This window comes from Vitis vinifera, chromosome 14 (assembly GCF_030704535.1).
Source record: "Vitis vinifera cultivar Pinot Noir 40024 chromosome 14, ASM3070453v1".
In the NCBI taxonomy this organism is placed as follows: domain Eukaryota; kingdom Viridiplantae; phylum Streptophyta; class Magnoliopsida; order Vitales; family Vitaceae; genus Vitis; species Vitis vinifera.
Window position 1 is genome coordinate 7671263 of NC_081818.1, and position 21209 is coordinate 7692471.

At 36.2% G+C, this 21209-nt stretch overlaps 3 protein-coding genes across 3 annotated transcripts in view; 1 reads left to right on the top strand and 2 right to left on the bottom strand.

Moving 5' to 3' along the window:
• Positions 1–484: 484 nt before the first annotated feature.
• On the bottom strand, positions 485–1477 carry LOC104881487 (uncharacterized). The gene has a single exon (XM_010661862.1). The coding sequence runs from the start codon at positions 1475–1477 to the stop codon at positions 485–487; it is 993 nt and encodes a 330-aa protein (XP_010660164.1).
• An 8520-nt stretch (positions 1478–9997) lies between these two features.
• LOC100255400 (putative pentatricopeptide repeat-containing protein At1g12700, mitochondrial) lies at positions 9998–12620 on the top strand. The gene has a single exon (XM_059742471.1). It carries the CDS (start codon positions 10539–10541, stop codon positions 12300–12302), a length of 1764 nt encoding a protein of 587 aa, XP_059598454.1. The 5' UTR covers positions 9998–10538; the 3' UTR covers positions 12303–12620.
• Positions 12621–13954: 1334 nt separating this feature from the next.
• LOC100260472 (uncharacterized) overlaps positions 13955–21209 on the bottom strand; it is a 52842-nt gene continuing 45587 nt past the window's right edge. The window contains exons 7-12 of the mRNA XM_002263628.5: positions 19470–19622; positions 16676–16741; positions 16117–16218; positions 15194–15364; positions 15000–15079; positions 13955–14333 (exon numbers count right to left, since the gene is read on the bottom strand). Of these exons, the coding sequence (XP_002263664.1) occupies positions 14279–14333; positions 15000–15079; positions 15194–15364; positions 16117–16218; positions 16676–16741; positions 19470–19622 (627 nt within the window). The 3' untranslated portion in view covers positions 13955–14278. The remainder of the gene's footprint in view (positions 14334–14999; positions 15080–15193; positions 15365–16116; positions 16219–16675; positions 16742–19469; positions 19623–21209) is intronic.

Below are 21209 nucleotides of genomic sequence, written 5' to 3' on the forward strand. Positions count from 1 at the left end.
AATATCAATATCCAAGTACAATAATTTAAAAAAAAAAATTGTCGTTCACATCCAAATTTTAAAAATTTCGGCAGAGTATCTGATTAATCAAAATGTTCATCTGCAACCAATATCAATATCCAAGTACAATAATGAAAAAAAAAATGTAATAATATAATGTTCGCATCCAAATATTAAAAATTTCGACAGAGTCTCCCCTATAAACAGGGTATTCTCCAAAATACAAACAACCCGATTCATCAAAATATTCATATTACAATTTTGAAATTAACAGCAAAGTCTCTCTTATAACATAAGTATTGTCCAAAATACAAACAACATAATATCAACATCCAAAGCCTAGCACCCATTATGAAGACCCAACACCTATGTTCTTATTTGGACAAGAACGACGATTGTGACCACTTTGTTTGCACAAACCACATGTAACCGAGGTTTTATCTTCTCTAACATCCATTTCATTGTGCAAACAAGTAGATTTAGGTCATCCACCTGACACACGTTTCATTGAATCTGTAGGCACAATAACTGGACCAACATATGGTGGCCACTCATACTCATTGTGTATGGGGTTAAACAGTGGTGCCCAAGTGCTAAAGTACGATTGTATAGTATAATAATGTTGAACAAATGATCTAAAATCAATTGAACGAAAATGACATGCCGCTAGAATATGACTACATGGGAATCCATATATGCGTGTTTTGCCACATGTGCATCCATACTCACGTAGGTTAACACAATATGTTCTTCCACCAAATGATGTCTTTTTACTACCCCTACTGGCCTTCACATGAAACAGTCCTTGGAAATGGTCATACAAAACAACCTCATGAGAACTTGTCTTAACAACATTTGCATTAATCTTAGCATCAACATAAGGAGTGTCTTGTTCACCTGAAGCAAGTCGACTAGCACCATGTTCTCTTCTTACAGCAAAGTAACTATTAACTCGATAGAATGTCAATTGAACAAATGCGGTGATAGGGAAACTTCGTGCCCCTTTAAGCACACTATTGAACACTTCTGACATGTTCGTAGTCATTATGCCATATCGTCGACCTCCATCATGTGATAGTGCCCATTTCTCAAAGGGAATAGCCTCCAACCAGCTGAGTGCGTCTTGATTGATTCTCTCAATTGTCTCCATATGCATGTTGAATTTTTCTACCTTAGTTTCTAAGGCGGCTTTGCATAAAAGTTGTTTCAAGCATTTGTCCTTAAAGTGAGTCATAAAGTTGCTAGCAAGATGGCGCATACAAATTCGATGATATGCATTTGGCTCAGACCAACCAAGATAAACATCAGCAAACGCAGTCATAATGCCCGGATGATGATCAGAGATAACACAAAGACCCCTCCTTTGAGTTACTCGATTTCTAATACATGCCAAAAACCATCCCCAACTATCAACATTTTCACCATCAGTTAATGCAAAAGCAAGAGGAAACAATTGATTATTTCCATCACAGCCCATGGCAATCATTATAGTGCCCTTGTACTTCCCATACAAGTGTGTACCATCAATAGTTAGCACAAGACGACAGTGCTTGAAGCCCTTTATGGAAGGATGAAATGCCCAAAAGACTCGCTAAAATACCTCTTCATTTCGCATATTTCCTGGGAATGTTTTAGAAATTACAACACATCTTGGATTGGCTTGCTCTAAGGCACCAAAAAAATGTGGCAGTTTAGCGTATGATTTATAGAAATCACCAAACAAATTAGTTAATGCTTTACGCTTGCCTTTCGAAGCCTTAGTGTATGTGTAGACCCCCATTTAGGCATGGGTCACTTTTCTATATTTGTTTTTGCAGATCACATTTTTTAGCCAGGTGTCACTATCCCAACGGGCCACGTGTCACATCCTTAGTGGCCATAAGGAATCAACCTCGCTTTTTGAAGCTGTAGTAAGACTTTGACACGTGGAGGAACTTTCTGGAGGGGGGTCCCGCAGGCCTTTAGGGGCCGCGGATTAGAGAGAAGAAAATGTGGCTGTAGAAGGAGTGTGGCAGGAAAGGTGGCTACGACAGAGATCGTTGGGCAGGCAAATCCGGAAAATGAGGGAGGTGACAGCATTGGGGAAGAAAAAAAAGAGATGGGGGGAACTAGAGTAGAGAGCTAGAAACAAAGAAGCGTAGAGTTGTTGGGAAGAGTCCAGGACACGGAGTTGAGAAGGGAGACTTCCAGGTATGACCATTTGTTCTTTTTTTTTTTTTTTGTATATTTTCCATTTTTTTTCATGCTGTCCAGGTCTGATTCTCAGTGATTTTTCATTTCTGCCTGTTGGGTTGTTCTGTTTTGGTGATTACTGATCAAATATTAGAAGAGCTTGCTGTGTTTTATACCATATTCTGACAAGTATTTTCCATCTTAACTCACTAGATGTTGAACCCATGGATGAAATGATGAAATGGGTCCAATATGATGGTTAAAGTCTTCATGTTCTTCTTCTTGTCGCTATCCTGTTATCCCCTTGTTTTCTTTTCCCCCTTGAGTGCATACTACCAGGCATATTCGTTGGCTAGACGTGGAGTCACATTTGCTGGTGGCCTGCCCATTGTGTTTATGTCCATGCACATGTCTTCACTTTGCATGACTCTTATCTCTATTCCCACGCAAGCGTGTTGTCATCCCATCCCCATGTTTTTTTTTCTTCCTTATCCACCATACCCATCGTTCATCTATCCACCTCTCTCTAGGTCGTCATACCTATTTCCTCACTCAAGCTTGCAGGAATCAAGCATCCTCCACCACGCCCATCTTCCTCTCATTCATTCTCCATTTCGCTCCCTCGCTTACATGGAGTCTCGCGGGTGCATGCCATCCTTCGCATACCCATTAAAACCACTCACCCAAGCCTCCATATCCATACAACCCACTAAACCCGTTTCTCTCTCTAAACCTTCACCTACCTGTGGGATCCTCCCTAAAAATTGCCGCATGGCTCCCTCTCCCTTGGACACGCATACAGCCCCTTGCGACACGTGGCATCGCTCATTCCACCCGGACGAAAATTCTCACTCATTCCACCCGGATGTCTCACATCCGAAATTCTGTCTGGCCAACGATCCACCCGGATGTCTCACATCCGGAATTCTATCCGACCAACATTCCACCTGGGCGCCTCACATCCGGAATTCTTCCCCGCCACCATTCCACCCGGATATCTCACATCCGAAATTCTTCTCCGTCGACATTCCACCTGGATATCTCACATCTGGAATTCTTCCCCACCGACATTCCACCCGGCACCTCATATCCAGAATTCTTCCCCGCCGACATTCCACCCGGATGTCTCATATCCGGAATTCTATCCGGCCGACATTCCACCTTTTTCTTCATCTTTAGAGCATTTTCTTGGGGTTCCTAAGATCCCATTTTCAATAAATTTTGCCGTCATTTTCTTTCTGGCATGCTACCTTCATAACTTCCATGATTTTAAATTGTTTTGAAATAAGCAAAAGTCAAATTCTGTAATTCCAAATGATGGAATTTATGGAATTAATTCATGCAAAAATAAACGGGCTTTGTTGGGGGCCCCACATATGTGTTTTATGATTGATAGATTGATTGATTGTTTGAATTACCATGCGTGATTGATTTTATTCTGCTCTATGACATGCTCGAAATTATTCCTTAATTGTGCACTAACCTTATTTTTTGATAAGCTTATTGTGGTTCGTCGCCCAGGTACATGTCCATTCCCATTCTGGTATTTCTATATGCATGCTTTGATTCTCATATATGCATGATAGTTCCGAGTATTCATTGATCTCCTCATCAATTGCCATGATTGCTTCATTTTATTAGTAGAGACCTGACTTTAGGGACTTAGAGGGGTGCTACGATCTTTACCGTACCTTCCCGATATGTAACCTGACCCCCGAACCCGATCCGGTTTTTCGCAGACCACCTTTTCCAAAATAAGGAGTCACACTTAGGGTTTTTCTTTCTTATTTTGTTTACCCTTTAAAAACAAAACAAAAATAAGTGGCGACTCCAAGTCATTTTTTTTTCACCAAATAAATGAATCAATTTTTCAAAATAAAAATCGAGCTCACCATTCGAGTAGGAAACGCATGAGCCAAAATGCAGGGTCCACAGTATGAGATATGGTACCCGAATCTTTCTACAACATTTGCTTGAATGGCAGCCACTGAAAGTGTGAATTGTGTCTTAATCATTCCCTCTATATGGGCGGCTATCAGGTTTGAGTCTAACTAATGATGATCTTGGTTCATGCAAGAATTGACACATGTCTGTGGGCCACTTTATTTGTTGATCTCAAATAAAGATGTCCCTTTAACAACCGTAGCGCGAAGTCTCCAAGGACATTGAGACTGTTAAGCTTTCTTACATCTTAGGACCAACAATTTCTTTGTGGATGATAAAACGATATACTCTTGGTGCAAATTAATAGAGTACATCTTTACAGCATGTTGCAAATCTCCTTTGAAATTAAATATTTGTCCAACTATGAACTCTCCAATTGGATGTCCCATAAGAGTGTTTCCCCATGGGGTCCATTCACTTGACACAACATAACCAATGTTTTCAACATTTTCAAACTGTGGTGATGGTGCCAAATGATATTGCAATGGAGATAATTCAATTGGGTCATCTAAATCCTCTATATCTGGATTGTTTGACAAGTTACATCCTTCCCCATCCATAGCCACATATCTCATTTGTTCTCTTTCAATTGCCTCACGAACAGCTAAAAAAGGCAAGCTACCTTCCCTATCTTGATTATCATCATTATGAACATCCTCGGCTCCTACATTGTCATCATCACATTGTCTTCCTTCTTCGTCTTCTCATCCTCTTTTGATCTATGCTCAAAAGTAAATGGATTTTGAACATTACTAGTACCATCATTTTCACCAAGTAACAAAGGCATGCAATTACCAATTGGTGAATTCATTTGTAAGTCAATAGGTACTTGTTCAACAAATAACTCAACTTCATCCATCCCAAATCTGTTATGCATTTCTAACATTCAAGCTACACCACTATCATTCTTTACTGGGCAAGGTTGGAATTTATTCCCTTTTTTCATAGGATACTTACAACTAAGAATTAATCGAAAATGTTCTTTATTGATGTCAGTGATCGAGTATATCATTTCCAACAATTGTTCATATGTTGTCCCAAGAGGTACATCAATAGGTTCAACCACAACTCTATCCCCAACATAATCAACATCGGTTTGTATTCTCACCATTTTCCCATTACAAAAACAAACTATTACCACCGATAAATTAGACATAGTTTACCTATAGAATAAGCCAAAAAAATCAAATCAATTTCATTACAAAATTACACAATAGAAAACATTAGTAATAACATCAATTTGTAATGAAATAACAAATAACAATAATAGGGTATGCTATTAACAATAATCAAATAACAAATAACACCTTAATATCCAAATAATTCAATGTTTTTTATTAATAATATTTTCTTATTATTTATTACCATTAAAATTGAATAAAAGGTTGTTATTTTTCCATTAACAATTAAAATGTCTTTGTTTAAGCTACCCATTTTAAGTGGGAAATTTTTTTAAATTTGTTCAAAATTTGATTTTATATAAGTTTCAAAAATGGATGTAATGTGTACATATTCAACATAATTAATAGTCACGACTATAAATATTTTAATATTTTCCATTAAAATGATTAAAAAAGAGAAAGCGGAATAGTTAATACACTTTTGCTTATGTCTGGTTAATTTTTTAATTTTTTTAATTTAATTAAATTTCTACAATTTATAATTTAATAAGTTAAATTTGAAGTAAAAACTAATATTTTCTATATATTAAATTTGTTTTTAGTGTTATTTCTTTTTTATATAACTATTGAGTTCTTCAAATATCTTATAATCTTTAGGAGTCTATCTCGATCTTATAGATTTTTCCCTCTATGACCTAAAATATTTATAAAAATATTCTAAATAACTCTCCTTATTCTATGAGGAAATATGATATCACAATAATAAATTAACTTAGAAAATACTTTATACAATATTCTTTACAAAAAGGAATTTATACTAATTGAGAATTTGATACACTTTCTAATATATGATACAATTCAAAAGCTAACCAATAATTACAAGCAATTTTCATGGTTTGGAGATCCAACCTAGGTTCTACATGTCTTTTTACAGTTTTATAAAGTTGTTAGCATTTGTAGAGGTGCTATTAAATGTTCCACATGCCATTAAATGATTCAAGTTCTAGGAGCCTTGTAATGGGGAAGAGATTGTTATATGCGCAATAGTATTATCTTTAGAAAAATGATGATTGAAAAATGACACACTCAGATCTTCTTGATCCTAATAAATTTTTAAAAAAAATATATATATAATAAAAAGTATATATTTTTTTAGAGGAGAAAAAGAAAGAAAAATAAATTTAATAATCACTTCCAATTTTATAAAGCTAATAAATTATAAAAACAAATTTAAAAATAATTTGAAAAACTTAAGCATTTGTAATGATGGTTTCTCGGTAAATCTAGTAATTATAATAAATAAGAAGATAAAATATTTTAATAATAAACAAGTAATTAAAACTCATAACTCTAAGGATTTATTAGGAAGTGTTTTGAAAATAGTTTTAAATTTGGTTCTATTTGTAATATTTTTTTTTTAGAATAAAAATACATATGGGAAGATTTTGGACATGTTTTCTTGTTTTTCAAATATTTATTAAAAATATATTTTATTTATAATATTTTATCTATCAAAAACTTGTGTTTGAAAACAATTAATAACTATACACAATTTGATATTTTTTAGTTTTCATAATAATAATAATAATAATAATAATAAGTGAAATATATATATATATATATATATATATATATATATATATATATATATATATATATATATATTCCTTTGTGGTTTTTTTTTTATTTTAATTTTCTTCTATTTTTTATTTCTTTTTGTTCCCACTCGATTTTTAAACAAGTGGATTATGATTAATTTTTAATTTTTTATTAAAAAAAAAAGGAAAATAAAAAATGATTAAAAAATTCAATCAATTTTCAAAATTTTAAAATTATAAAAATTAATTCAAAAATAATTATTAAATATCCCTAAAAGAAAGTTAAAATAATTTTTTTTTGTGCTCTCCAGACCATCCTTTCTGGCAGCCCTCCCTACCCTCCTTCTTGTCCTCTTTCTATCATCAAAACTAAAAAATTCTAAGCTTCAACCAGCAGAGATGAGAGATCCACAATATTCCCATGACAGCTATAAAAGGTCGGGCGAGCCAAGGGCCTATTCCACCAACATGCAGGTGAGTGAAGTGCCATACCCTTCTCCTCGCTCCGGCAGAACCTCCGTTTCCAAAAACTATTATTACGAGGACTCCTCATCTTCATCATGGGGATTCAGTGATCCCGAGATCAAGAGAAGGAAGAGGATCGCGTTGTATAAGGCTTATGGCGTCGAAGGAAAGATGAAGGCCTTCTTGAGAGGTGGGTTTTGTTGGGTTAAGAACGGAGCTAGAAGATTTTTTTTAAAAAAAAGAAAAAAACTGGGCAAAATCAAAGAATTTGCATTTGGGTAAAAAATTCGTTATTTTTGCACATTGACCTGCACTTTTTCTTCATCTTCGAACCCTAACCCACCATCACCCAAATTCGAAATCTACCCAAACCCCCAAAGTACAGAAACCAATTTCCTTCAGTGCTCTTATCTCTCTCTGTCAATCTTTCTTTTTTTCTTCTCCATCATTTTTTGGTGTTTTTTTCTTCCGTTCACAAGTAGAAACCACAAAAAACAACTTGAGATTTTTAAAATTTTCAAAGGTTGTTTTTAATTTTTCGTTTTCCACTGTTTGGTTAGTAAGAAAGCTAAGGAAAATGAGGGAAAAAAAAACTTACCTAGCCGCTGCAAGATGTTGCTAGTGAAGCTACTGGTGGGAGCCGTAGATGGTGGAAGCCATAGATGGTGGGAGCCACAGACGGTGAGGAGAGATGGTGGGAGCCGCAGAGAAGATAAAATAATAGTTAGGGTTTCTTTGTTGAATGATTTTGGATGAAAAATTGGGTCTTCGGAGTAGTGGATTGCTGATGTGGATTCAAAAGACTAGTTTGACAAATAGTTTGAAAGATGTATTAGTTTGTTTGTTTTTTTTTTTTAAGTAAACACTACTTTGGCTGCAAACTCCAGATGTTTACCACTAGGGTAATCTCCATAATTCCCATATGGAAGCATTGCAATACTTCTGAATGATGGAAGTGCAGTCTGAGTATGATATTGATGCAATGCAAAAGGCAAATGACCTTCCGTCCAAGAAAGAGAAAGAGATGTGAGATTTAGTAGCCGAGCTTGAACTTTATAGGAAGAAATTCTTGGATCCAACAATGTTGGAGAATATATTGGAGCCATCTTGCGATTCAAAGGCAAGAGATACTAAAGTGGAGCATTCAACTGCAAGTTATGTTGAAAATGATGTTGATGTTCCTAGCAATTTGGGTTACTGTGAAACCTAAAACTATGGAAGAGACTGATTAGCCTCTGTGAAATGATATTTCTGTATGTAAAGGAAGCCACAAGCTGAAGGACATGTTATGTGACACCTCGAACTCGGAGGCTGAGGGTATCACGGTCACTTCACATATCAAATTGAAACCAAAACTGAAAAAAAAAAAATCACAAACACTTCAATAAAAAAAAAAAATTCTATAAGCCATAACAGAAGAGAATCTTAAGTCAAGAATATTAAATAATCAACTCAAAATCTTTTTCTAAAGAAGCACTCTTCCAATCTTGAACTCTTTTTATCGATGCTACTTGTACCTGAAAGGGAAATAATAGAGAAGGGTGAACTTGACCGTTCAATGAGAAAATAATTCAATAAAAAGGATCAAATATAGTACAAACTTAAATATGAAAGATCACATCTTTATAAAAAAAATATATATATTAATAAGTAAGCTCATTTAATTTACTTTTACGGAAAAATTCAACATTTTCAATTTTTAAGGATAAAACAACATATACTTTGCATAACCACTTTAATATTGAAAAGCATTTCATAAACAAATCTTTTTTTACTTTGGTATACACACAATACTACTATGCCCAAATAGTAGGACTTACACTAGGTGACTAGCCTCAAAATTATTCTTCTTACCGATGGATGGAACAGTTTTTAATCAATGGTATGCCAAAAGTCAATAATACCCTTATCGGTTAGGGTTGCACTGGATCACTACTTTCACCAAGGGTAATGAAGGTCAATGACTTATCTCTTATTGACCAGGACCACATAACTAGAGTATCAAAAATCATTATAATAAATTAAATGATAAAATTCACTTGTAAAATAATAAACAAACCACATGATATTCCCAATTTATTTAATTAAGGAACAAATAAGAGCATATTTAAGAAAAATTATTACTTGACCCACTTTAAAAATTTCAAACATTTTGATACTTCTATAAACATATGAAAAAATAGATAGAGGATTATAAAATGACTTACTGAAATTTTAATTTTTAACCCTTATCTGAGTTGGATAAACCCAAAGGAACAGAGTTACAGAAATTTCCTATGAATCATCACTTGAGAGATTTAAAGAAATCCTTCAAATTAAAGTTCTAATAAATATTATACTCTAAGTATACATTTATTTATTATTTAACCTCATACCAAAATTAGATAAATTAATATTCCAATCGGGTAATATCCAATTTCCATTACTTACGTTAACTTAACTTGTTTTTCTAAATAATTACTCAACTTTCTTTCTCAAGGAATTTTAGCTTAATGTTTTTCAAGCATCCAATCATCCAAATAATTTATTAAACCTTTTATTAAGATTAATTCTTCTATACCTCAAAACCACACCAAAAAAATATTTAACCACCCCAAAATTTTATTTTCTTAATTAATAAAATTATGACTTTATTCTAAGGTTGGGGGTGTTACATGTTCCCTGGAAAGAAGATATAAATGCTCTAATGGAAGTTATTTTTTATCTGAATGACTTATTAGATCTCGCCTTGGTTGGGACTTAATGAATGTTGTGTTGTCCAAATCTCTGGTTTTTGTTTGTTTATTTCCATTGCCTTTGGCATACACTGATACAAAAGTTTTCAGTTGAAACATCACTCTTGCCTGTCTGATCTTGTTGGTTGGAAAATGTTGTGTTGTCCCTCCACTGATCTCTGCTACTATGAATGTTACCTTTTCTTTCTCGTATATGGAGGACTACTGTTAGCAGGGTTCTCCCTCTCCAAGTTTGTATAGCTACGAATGCTGCATATGTGATGGTTCTTACTTCAGTTGATCATTGTTCAAACTATTTGGAGAGATCACTTTCCGATGAAGGAGATTATCAATGACATGAATGGAGTATATGCTTTCTGCAGCCAAGCCAGCTATTTCAAAACTATGGTTGAAGATTGAAAGGGCCCCTCAACCTAGATATACAACTCCTAGCTCCAGACCCAGTAGGCTTGGATACTTGAAGCGAGGAGTAAAGCTGAAGCCCTAGAATTGAAGTACCCGCGATGAGGAAGATGAAGATGAAGATGAAGATGCTGACGAGGCCTTGTTCTTCTCCTCCTGGTTTCGGTACATGCGTGCTTTCCCTTCCTCCTTATTTCTCGTCTTTATCGCATAATAGATTTCATTCCAAATCCCTGAATTTTAATACCCTCGATGATGCCCTCTCTTCTTTTAATCGAATGCTTCATATGCATCCTCCTCCCTCCACTGTTGATTTTAATCGACTTTTAACCTCCATTGCTAAAACGAAGCAGTACCCCACTGTGTTCTCTCTTTCTAACCAAATGGATTCTTTTGGAATTCCACCTGATGTTTACACACTTAACATCCTCATTAACTCTTTCTGCCACTTGAATCGGCTGGGTTTCGCTTTCTCCGTTTTAGCCAAAATCCTCAAACTTGGGCATCAACCTGACACCGCAACCTTCACCACTCTGATTAGGGGGCTCTGTGTTGAGGGTAAAATTGGTGATGCCCTCCACTTATTTGATAAAATGATTGGGGAAGGTTTTCAACCCAACGTAGTTACATATGGAACATTGATAAATGGGTTATGCAAAGTGGGCAACACTAATGCCGCTATCAGGTTACTTAGAAGCATGGAACAAGGAAATTGTCAGCCTGATGTAGTTGTCTATACCTCCATCATTGATAGCCTTTGTAAGGACAGACAAGTAACCGAGGCTTTCAACCTTTTCTCAAAGATGGTCGGTCAAGGCATTTCGCCTGATATTTTTACTTACACCTCACTAATTCACTCTCTATGTAATTTATGTGAGTGGAAACATGTTACAACACTGCTTAATCAAATGATAAATAGCAAGATAATGCCAGATGTGGTTATCTTTAGTACAGTGGTGGATGCACTCTGTAAAGAAGGAAAGATCACGGAAGCTCATGATGTAGTCGACATGATGATTATAAGAGGTGTGGAGCCTAATGTAGTCACCTACAATGCATTGATGGATGGACACTGTTTGCAATCTGAAATGGATGAGGCAGTTAAAGTATTTGATACGATGGTTCATAATGGCTATGCGCCTAATGTTATTAGCTATAACACCTTGATCAATGGTTATTGTAAGATTCAAAGGATGGATAAGGCCACGTATCTCTTTGAAGAAATGTGTCAAAAAGAATTGATTCCTAATACTGTGACTTACAACACTCTTATGCATGGCTTATGCCATGTGGGAAGACTCCAGGATGCAATAGCACTTTTTCATGAGATGGTAGCTCATGGCCAAATTCCAGATTTGGCCACTTACCGCATTTTATTGGACTATCTATGCAAAAAGAGTCATCTTGATGAAGCTATGGCTTTGCTGAAAACTATTGAAGGTAGTAATATGGATCCTGATATACAAATTTATACTATTGTCATTGATGGCATGTGTAGGGCTGGTGAACTTGAGGCTGCAAGGGATATCTTTTCCAATCTCTCCTCCAAAGGTTTGCGTCCTAATGTTCGGACTTATACCATAATGATAAATGGGCTTTGTAGAAGAGGTTTATTAGATGAGGCAAATAAGTTATTCATGGAAATGGATGGGAATGGTTGCTCACCAGATGGTTGCACTTACAATACAATTACCCAAGGACTTTTACAAAATAAGGAGGCATTGAGAGCTATTCAACTTCTTCAAGAAATGCTTGCAAGGGGATTTTCTGCTGATGTATCCACGACGACCTTATTAGTGGAAATGTTATGTGATGATAAATTGGATCAATCTGTAAAACAAATTCTAAGTGAGTTTGTGCAGTAAAGAGTGGACTTTTATGAAATGAGGAGGCATTGAGAGCTATTCAACTTCTTCAAGAAATGCTTGCAAGGGGATTTTCTGCTGATGTATCCACTACGACCTTATTGGTGGAAATGTTATGTGATGATAGATTGGATCAATCTGTAAAACAAATTCTAAGTGAGTTTGTGCAGTAAAGAGTTATGATATTCATTAACTCTAAATATAGAATTCTTGGACGGTCCCACTCTTGTTTGTAGTTGTTAATGACTTTTGATTATATCAACCAAGTTTTTGTAAGCAAAAGAGTTTAATTTATCAAAAAATCATATTGTTGCCAAAGATTGATCTAGTTTATTCCAATGTGTGTTACATTTGTAAACATGTTTACTTGTCATTAGTGTCCTTTGATGTGGATTTCATTTAAAGGACCTTAAACTGATTGTCTTGTAGAAATGGTACAGGCAATGATTCAAATAATTCAGGGGTTACTGCCACTGGTGTTACTTGAAGCAGTTTGGTCTTAGGTTTGAGCTCACTTGGTTGCACTAGAGCGCCCACGCCATTTTACAAGTTATATATTATATATGTATGGTAGATCTTATTATACATTTAGCCAATTATTTACTGATGGTTGAGCTTAAATCTTTGAGGCAAATGGTGTGAGGTACGGTTGATAGATTAGTTGAGATTAGTACCCATGATCAGCAGTCTGCTGGTATCATTTGGAGACCAGAATACGTGGGTTCCAATGTGGCAGTGTGTTAAAATTTAGTGGTCCAGTGTAATATACTTAACTGTAGGAGAAAGGCAGGTGTTCATTTCCAAGCTTCTTTTTTTATATATGGTTTGATCACAGGTGTATCCGTTTTGAAGATTGGAATAGGGGATGACAGAGAATGGGAAAATCTATTTTATTTTCATCTATTGTTGTGTTTAGTTGACTAATTAGAAATAGGCGTAATAAAAACCGAAACCCACCCATGTCAAGGATTTGGGATTCCTCTTTCCCACGATGCGTATTATAATTCATACTCACACTCATTCTCATTCCTATTTCCTATTCCGTATCCCCAAGGAATGGGATGTAGTGACAGAATAACTAAAATACAAATGAGAAAATACTCATTGTCACCGACATTCCCTTGAACCATCATCATCCATGGCATCCCGACACAGTTGACACTCCTTTTATCTGCTGAGTGCTGAGACCATGAGGTCAAGAGATCCCAATTTTAGGCAGCAGAGGCCCCAGCTTGCTAATTTTGAGGGCAAATGCATTTTCCAAAACCTTTCATCCCAAGGGTGCCGCCAATGTTTCTTTTTAAGAGCAACCCTGTTCTTCCTGAACATGCTTATCCATCAATTTCTGTAGTATAGTACATGTGGCAAATATTTACAGAACCAAAATACAACTATATGCTATCTGAGCATAGGATGAACATCACTTTTCTTTTTTCTAATTAGTTGCTTCAAATAGAGCTGCTAAACTAATCAAATTTCCATCCCAGGCCTCAACCCACCTGCCTTATAAATAATAAAGCTAACAAGGTCATGAGACACCAATACTTTATAGTTCAGCATGCAGATGCAGCAATTTGGGGGTAAAAGGAGGACGTTTAATTACTTGGTAAACACCTTCACAACCACAGCCTCAACATAAATTATGTCTGCAATGACTTCAAAGAACCATTTTATGAGGGAAGTGAATTCAGAACTTTCTGTACATATACCCTTCCAGACAATAAAAACATTTCCATCAGCCAAAGATGTTCTAAAAACACATTGGTTTGGCCATTCCTTCTGGTTGACAAAATTACAACAAATGTACCTCTTCCCCTAATTTCCTGCACAATACATATTCTACTGGCACCCTATCGATCTAATAACAGTACATATAACCAGGCCAGAAAACTCAAATGAGATCAAAACTGTCAACCTCTCATCTATTTCCATCCTTCCCCACTCGTATCTGCAAAACTCTGCTCTGCAAAGCACCACTATGGTTTTTCCTGATCCCTAGCATGAAACTTCCGCCCAGCTTCAACAGCTTCCCTGAAAACATTGCAAGGCAAGAAATTAAAGAGCATAAAACCTTAAGGCTGATACATATATATAAAGCTCTCCCAGTTTAAAACTACTACAAAATTGAGCAACTCGTTTCTCTTTTGGCTAGTAAGGTCAGAGGGCTCAATGCAGAGGCCAGTTGTAAGCTATCAATAAGCCATGATGACACAATATAAGTGATCTCTTATCCACTTTATGAGATATTAAAGGTACACTGATCCAGGATGCTGGTTACTGTTGGAACAAAATTGCTAGTTGCTTCTTTTGTGAATTTGGAACATTTTTGGCAAAAGTGTTCACAATTTGATTATCAAAATGTCTCGAAATTTTGCAATAATTCATGAGACTTGAGTTTACCTCAGTATTGGGTGATATCCATAAAATTTGTGAATATGCAAATAATGTTCATGATAACCAAAAATCCCCACATACACCATGTAATTTGAAAGTGTCCACACTCCACAATAACAACATACTTCCCCACTGAATTTCAAATAAATCTTACAACACTCAATGATCTAGATAGTAGATTACCATGCATACGTGTCCAAAACTGATTTGAAAAAAATGTGTAGCACAAGGCAGGCTGTAATATAGGCCATCCTAAATCAAAGCCTAGTTAAACCAGAAAGAACACATGTGTTTGATGAAAACCTGAATGCATTTACAAGCTCCTTATTTTCAGGGTCAAGCTTCACGCCCTCATAAAAGGAATTAGCTGCTTCATCAAACTTCTGCAATAAAAGGAGTAAAGCAAACATTATGTCAGATGATATAAAACATATTTTTCCTTCTATGCTTTGATTAGAAGGCAAAAAAATATATATATAAAAAAAAAAAAAACATGCCAGCAATAAACGCAAAGCTGCTCCTTCCCGGTAACAAGCTTTTGACCAATCTGGTCGTAGGGCTCTACAGGCCTTTGCATCATCTAAGGCATGTTCAGCTTGTCCTAGACGGATCCAACAGAGGCTTCTATTAGAGAGCAAAGTGGCATCAGTAGGATCAACATCAATTGCCTGTAGTACATCACCATGCACCAATTAGATCATAATTCAGAAACATTGTCAATTAGAAATGCTTCAAATCGTTTATTGCCAATTTGTTTTTGACAGGTAATATTCAACTTCCCTCGCCCCCTCCTAGGATTCAAACCTGGAACCTGCCATATTCCCATTCCATTTTTTTTTTTTAATGGGTCTGTTCAGCCTTCACCTTGATTAAATCAAACCTCATTCACTACTCCCAATAACAGCAAGCAAAAAACTTCACACATTTTTAAAAACCTCCTAACCCCTCAGTCATCAAAGTGTCAGAAACACAATCTACTCCAGTTTCAAATCCAGCAATTGAACAAATATTCTTCTTACTGCAGATAGCTTCCACTATGCCCACCCTCCCTACATTAAGATTTCAAATGGTTTCTATAGTCTGATGTGCTTATTCTAAATAGTGAATTCAATATCAGCAGAACGCTGGACCTTGGTCTCTGTCGTAAATTTTATCTAAAAGGTAATATTTTGCCAGGTGTCAAGGAGTTGTAAACTTAAAGTTTTCATTTTTCTAATACGTACTAGAGACATCTGCAAAGATGCTTTATTTTCTAACTTTTTGCACCATGTATATATAAATATCTTACTAAGAAATTTTTGGGCTTAATTGTTTTTACATCTAATGAGCTTGTCTCAAGCAAGAGTTTAATCAAATTGGAACCCGATCTTGCAAGAGAATTGAAAATAATGCTCAAAAACAGAATGGACAAAGAATGTACTTGTGTATAAGCATCTACAGCCATATAATAGTCCTTTGCTTTAAAAGCATCATCTCCTCTTGATTTTGCTTCTGCTGCTTTCTTCTTGGCCTCAGGTGATACCTGAATGGTTTATCAAACATTTATGAGTGTCACACACATTTCTAAACAAGTAGAAGAAAAGAGAGAGAGAGACAGACAGACAGAGAAAGAAAAGAAGAAAGGAAAAAATAAAGTGAAAAGAATAGGAAAAGAAAAATGTCCCCTAGTTTTTCCTGAGCCTGAAACCCCCACCCCTTAAATCCAAAGAAAGTTGAAAATAGATAAAGAAACAAATAAAATCAAAACAAAAATGTAGCCCACTTTTCCAGCCCCCACCCAAAGATGTAGGAGAACAAGAAGAAAGGAGGGAAGTGAAAAATAGGGAAGGTTGAAAGGAATAAAGGTACCCCAGTTTTTCCCTCAGCCTTAACTGAGAGCAAACACCAACCCAACCCAAACAACCTCCACGCCCCATGAAGATTCTCAGCTGAAGTAATGCAGAAAAACAAAAAATTACATTACAGGGCAAAGATGGCACCTGAGGGATATCTTGCTTTGATAAGGTGGTCTCCACATTAGCTTCCTTCACATTTCTTGTTTCATCCTGCAAGTTTTTCCCTCAAATATTAATATCATATTTGACAGTGACTGCAACCTGGCAGTGAAGGAGGGAAATCTAATTGGAGCAAAGAATTAGATTGTGTATACTTTGACTCGGTTTCAGGTAGAAGTGAAAAAGACCACTAAATTCAATGTCGATGTCTTAGGGTGGATGAGAACCCAAAATTTAAAACTTAATGTGGATTCATTTCAGACAACCAGAACCCCTTTTTTAAGGGTGGATGAGAACCCAAAATACATATCCATACAGAAATAACTTTCACATTTTTTCATTCCAATGAGACATGTAGAAAGGCAGTTAGGTCGTCAGGGTGGCACAGTTGGTTAAGGTAAGTGCTGGGATGTGTGGTAGAGGTGCACAGTCCCAGGTTTGAATCCTACTGCATATACTCTGAATTACGTGGTGCTGGTTGTGGCGGGCACATTCAGCACCCTAAGGTGTGGGTCCCCATGGAAAGTCCCAAGGGCTCGGCTATGGAAGGTTCCTCGCTCTTAAAAAAAAAATGTAGAAAGGCAATTATTGCTATGCTGTGCATAAGATGGAAGAAAACACTGCATGTGTATACTTGTACATGTTGCTACACATCACACATATATGTCCTTGGTTCATACAAGCATATATTAGGCTTGTACATGCTCATAGTTTCATTTTTTGGCATATAACACAATGTGTCCAAACGGGTAGGACTATGGATGTTTATTGTAACAGTATTTTGTGACTTCTACAATGATGTGCTCTGAACTGTTATTCTGAATTTAGTTGGTTACATCAACATTCTGATGGTCAAATTTAACATATGCATGACACTGATAATGTCTATGTTTGCCCCTTTTTTTACCCTCAGTATCTTTCATGAAATTGGTCACACATACATATGTTTTTTCTTTTCCTTCTATTCATTTCCTAATATGTTAAATAATTTGTAACAAAAGATGTAATATATCATAACACATGACAGGGAAGAATAGGAAAAATATATGCAGCCTGCTTCATGAGTCGTCAACTATGACTCTGGAGCAATGAACCTTCTTGCCTTTCCTCATCTTCATCTTTCTGACCTTGAAATGGTCTTGTAGTTCATTTTATTAATCAATCAATGGTGATATCTATTGGACCTTCCATTATTTTACATAAACTGAATGACAGAGATGCCAACAAGTTGAAAGATTTTCTTTAGACCTTCAAGACCAAATCGTATTTCCATGTTTTGACCAAAGAGGATATCACCTAGGATCTCCTCCTAGTTTAAATGATATGGAAGTTTCAAAAGAACCCTAAAAGGTTCTGGCTTGGATTATAGCCCACAATGAGGTGAGCACCACCAACTATATGTTTTAAGATAGGAGACACAAGAATGCCCTCAAGGCTACTTGTCCAAAAGAGCCATAGTGAGAACACTGCCATCTTTATTTGCATGGCCCACTTACCTAAACTTTAGGGCTTGGACTTTTTGTCATGGCTAGATTGGGTAGGCTGTCACCATGTTCTATTGCTTCAAAGTTTGTTTTCTTCTTCACTTTTGTGTTGGCAGATGGGCTGAAGTAAGCTTTCGTGATCATGTATTGGTTTGCTTTGATTCAGACCATTTTGTTGGAAAAAAATCTACAATTTTTGTAGATAAGCATAAGTGTGAGTTATTTCTAGACCTCGGTTTCATAGGAGGTTTTAGATGTGCTCCTATGTGCAGGTAATTAAAGAGCAATTTATCTGGGAGGTACACCCCTCTCTCCCTGGGCTCCTAAAGGAGTCTTCCTCCATTTGATCAAATGAAATTTAATTCACTTGGAATTTGGGCAAATGGTGGATTTATAAAAATCTTTTGGAATTGTCGAAGTTTCTTGTGGTTCTTAAAAGCCTTAGGCAAGAAGGTACAACAGGTTGAAAAAAGTAAGAAATGGAAGGTAATTCTTCTAATATTAGTAAGAGGGTTTCCCTCTAAATCTTTTGGCTTTTAGGGAACTATCTATCATGTGAGGCAGTGAGGGAGATTTTCAGTGTCTCCTCTTCAATGGAGATGAACTTCAAGAGGATTTCAAGGGCTTCTATTATAGACTCCTAATGTAGATTCCAATTTCCTCGCACAAGAAAGGGTGTATGAGTTCTATGACACTTCTGGATTTTGGAGGGGATTGTGATAGACCTCCAATGCGTTTCACATATGCTACGGAGCAAAAAATAATCTGTGAACAACCTTTATCATTTTTAGTGTAAATTGGTTGTTTTTTGTTAGTTGTGCTGAGCTGCATTCCGTTAGACTGCATTGGGATCTTTGGGGCTGAGTTAGTGAGTATTAAGAATAAAAAGGGAGAAAAGGGAAAAATAAAGAAGGCAGGAAAAAAGTTGATAAGTGGGGCTGTGGGGAGAGTTTGCAGACCTCTTGAATGTCTGCTACCCGATCTTTGTAATTTTTTTATCAATGCTATTTTCTTGATTGTTGGCTCTTGCCTCCATTGCTAATAGAATTCTGTTGTGAGTGTGTGGTGTGAATCCTAACAGATCATTGTCCTCCTTGAAATTGGGTTTGACCAGGAGCTTAATCCTTTTGCTTTATACATCTTTTCACCTTTTTAATTTTTTCAGTTTTTTTAAGGGCTTCTTACCTTTCATTATTTCTTTTTCTCCAGTAAAGTTGTTCTTTTTAGAAAGAAAAGAGATGGAGAAAAGCACTTCAGTTATATCAACTCCAAAGCTTATATTCAGGCTCTGATACCTGTTGTTTGCCCATTTCAGACTGCATATGTTCAATTATTCCATCAATAGTCCATTCTGGAACAGATTGGATGGGTGATGTGAGGGGAAAGAGAATCTCAACAACTCCACGATTGCCTCTTGCAGCTGCAACTTGTATCGCCTTCTGCCCATCCTGTAATAGGAAAAAAAATTATGATTCATTTGAGTTGATTGATCAAGTCAAGTATCACTACCATGACTGTAAGCATTATTGACAGAGGTATTATACTAAACCATAAAATCAAACAAATAAAGCTCCAGAATTTGCAAATCAAGTTAAGCAAAACTAAATGATCATGAGCATATGCCATTTGGATTCCATAAAACAGTGGTTTAAGTCCAAAAGTTGCTCCATGTACCACCACACCCAATCCAAGTCAGGAAAACTCTATGTGCATTTTTATTAATGATATGAAAATAGAATAACATGCATTAAAAGACGCCTACAAAAAATGGGTAGACGTCTACCAAAATGGGCACAACCAATATGCAGGAAGTGTAAGTACAAGGTGCAATAAGGCCAAAAGAATGGAAATAGCTGAACAAACCTAGGACTTCCCCTACACAAACTATCTTCAAACTATCTAGAAAGCAAAAATTTTAAGGAGACATCTTTCACCACCAATAAAGTGTGATATGAACCTTGAAATGTTCTTCTCTTCCTCTCTTTCCAAATAGTTCAAAGAAAGCATAGAGAGTTCCAAACCATCCTTTCTTTTTTGACCCATGAAACTGCCATGCCACCCACAACAGATATCACCACTAGAAAGAATGCAAGCCAACTCAAACAAGGAAAACACCGTAACCCAAAGTTGGACAACCACTCAAACTGATGAGAATGTAGACACACATCTCATCTACGGTTTGTAGAGACAACACTTGTTTATCAAAATTCAACTTCTTCTAATTAGATGATCAATTGTGAGAAAATTCCTAAGCTACTGCCGAAAGACGCTAACCTTGGACAACACCTTAGAAGCTTAAAATTTCTCCAGTGGGAAAAAAAACATGGCAACTGTTGGACACACAGACTTGTTGAAACTGGATACCATCTACCAATTCATCGATAGAATTAACTCAAATGGAAATGGAGCTCAAGGAGTGAAAATTCTTCCACCATCTTCAACACCCAATTACAGGGGCCTCTCTAAACCTAGGATTCCAACAAGCCCCGGTCCCCAACCCTACATCCCAATAATACACATCCAAGCTTCTCTATGAAGGGTTAAAGCAAAAACTGTGAGGAAATGATCCTTTAGAATCCACTTCCAATACCACATGTTTGTCCCAAATTTTCTCCACAGGCCATTACTAATGAAAATGCTAGCTCTCTCATGATACTCTCTCCTTATTCCCTGCTTATGCTTTCCAAAGGTTGAATTCCTTAGTGCTCCTATTCTGTGCTCAAATTTTGTCTATAATGACTCTTGTCCACAAACCATTCTGCTCATGAGTCAATCTCCATAACCACTCTGCTCATGAGGATAGCTTCTTGCTAAGAATGCCACAGCTGCAGATGTATGTGAGGGAGAAGGGAGTGGAGGCCATTGGAGGGTTCATTTTAGAAGAACCTTCCAAGATTGGGAGTTAGAGGAGGTGACCCAATTTTTGGCTCCCATTTACCCTGTGAGAATGCAAGAAAGAGAGGACGCTTTACTGTAGAGCCAGGATGGAAGGGGAAATTTCAGTGTAAAGTTGTTTTATAATTCCTTATGTGATA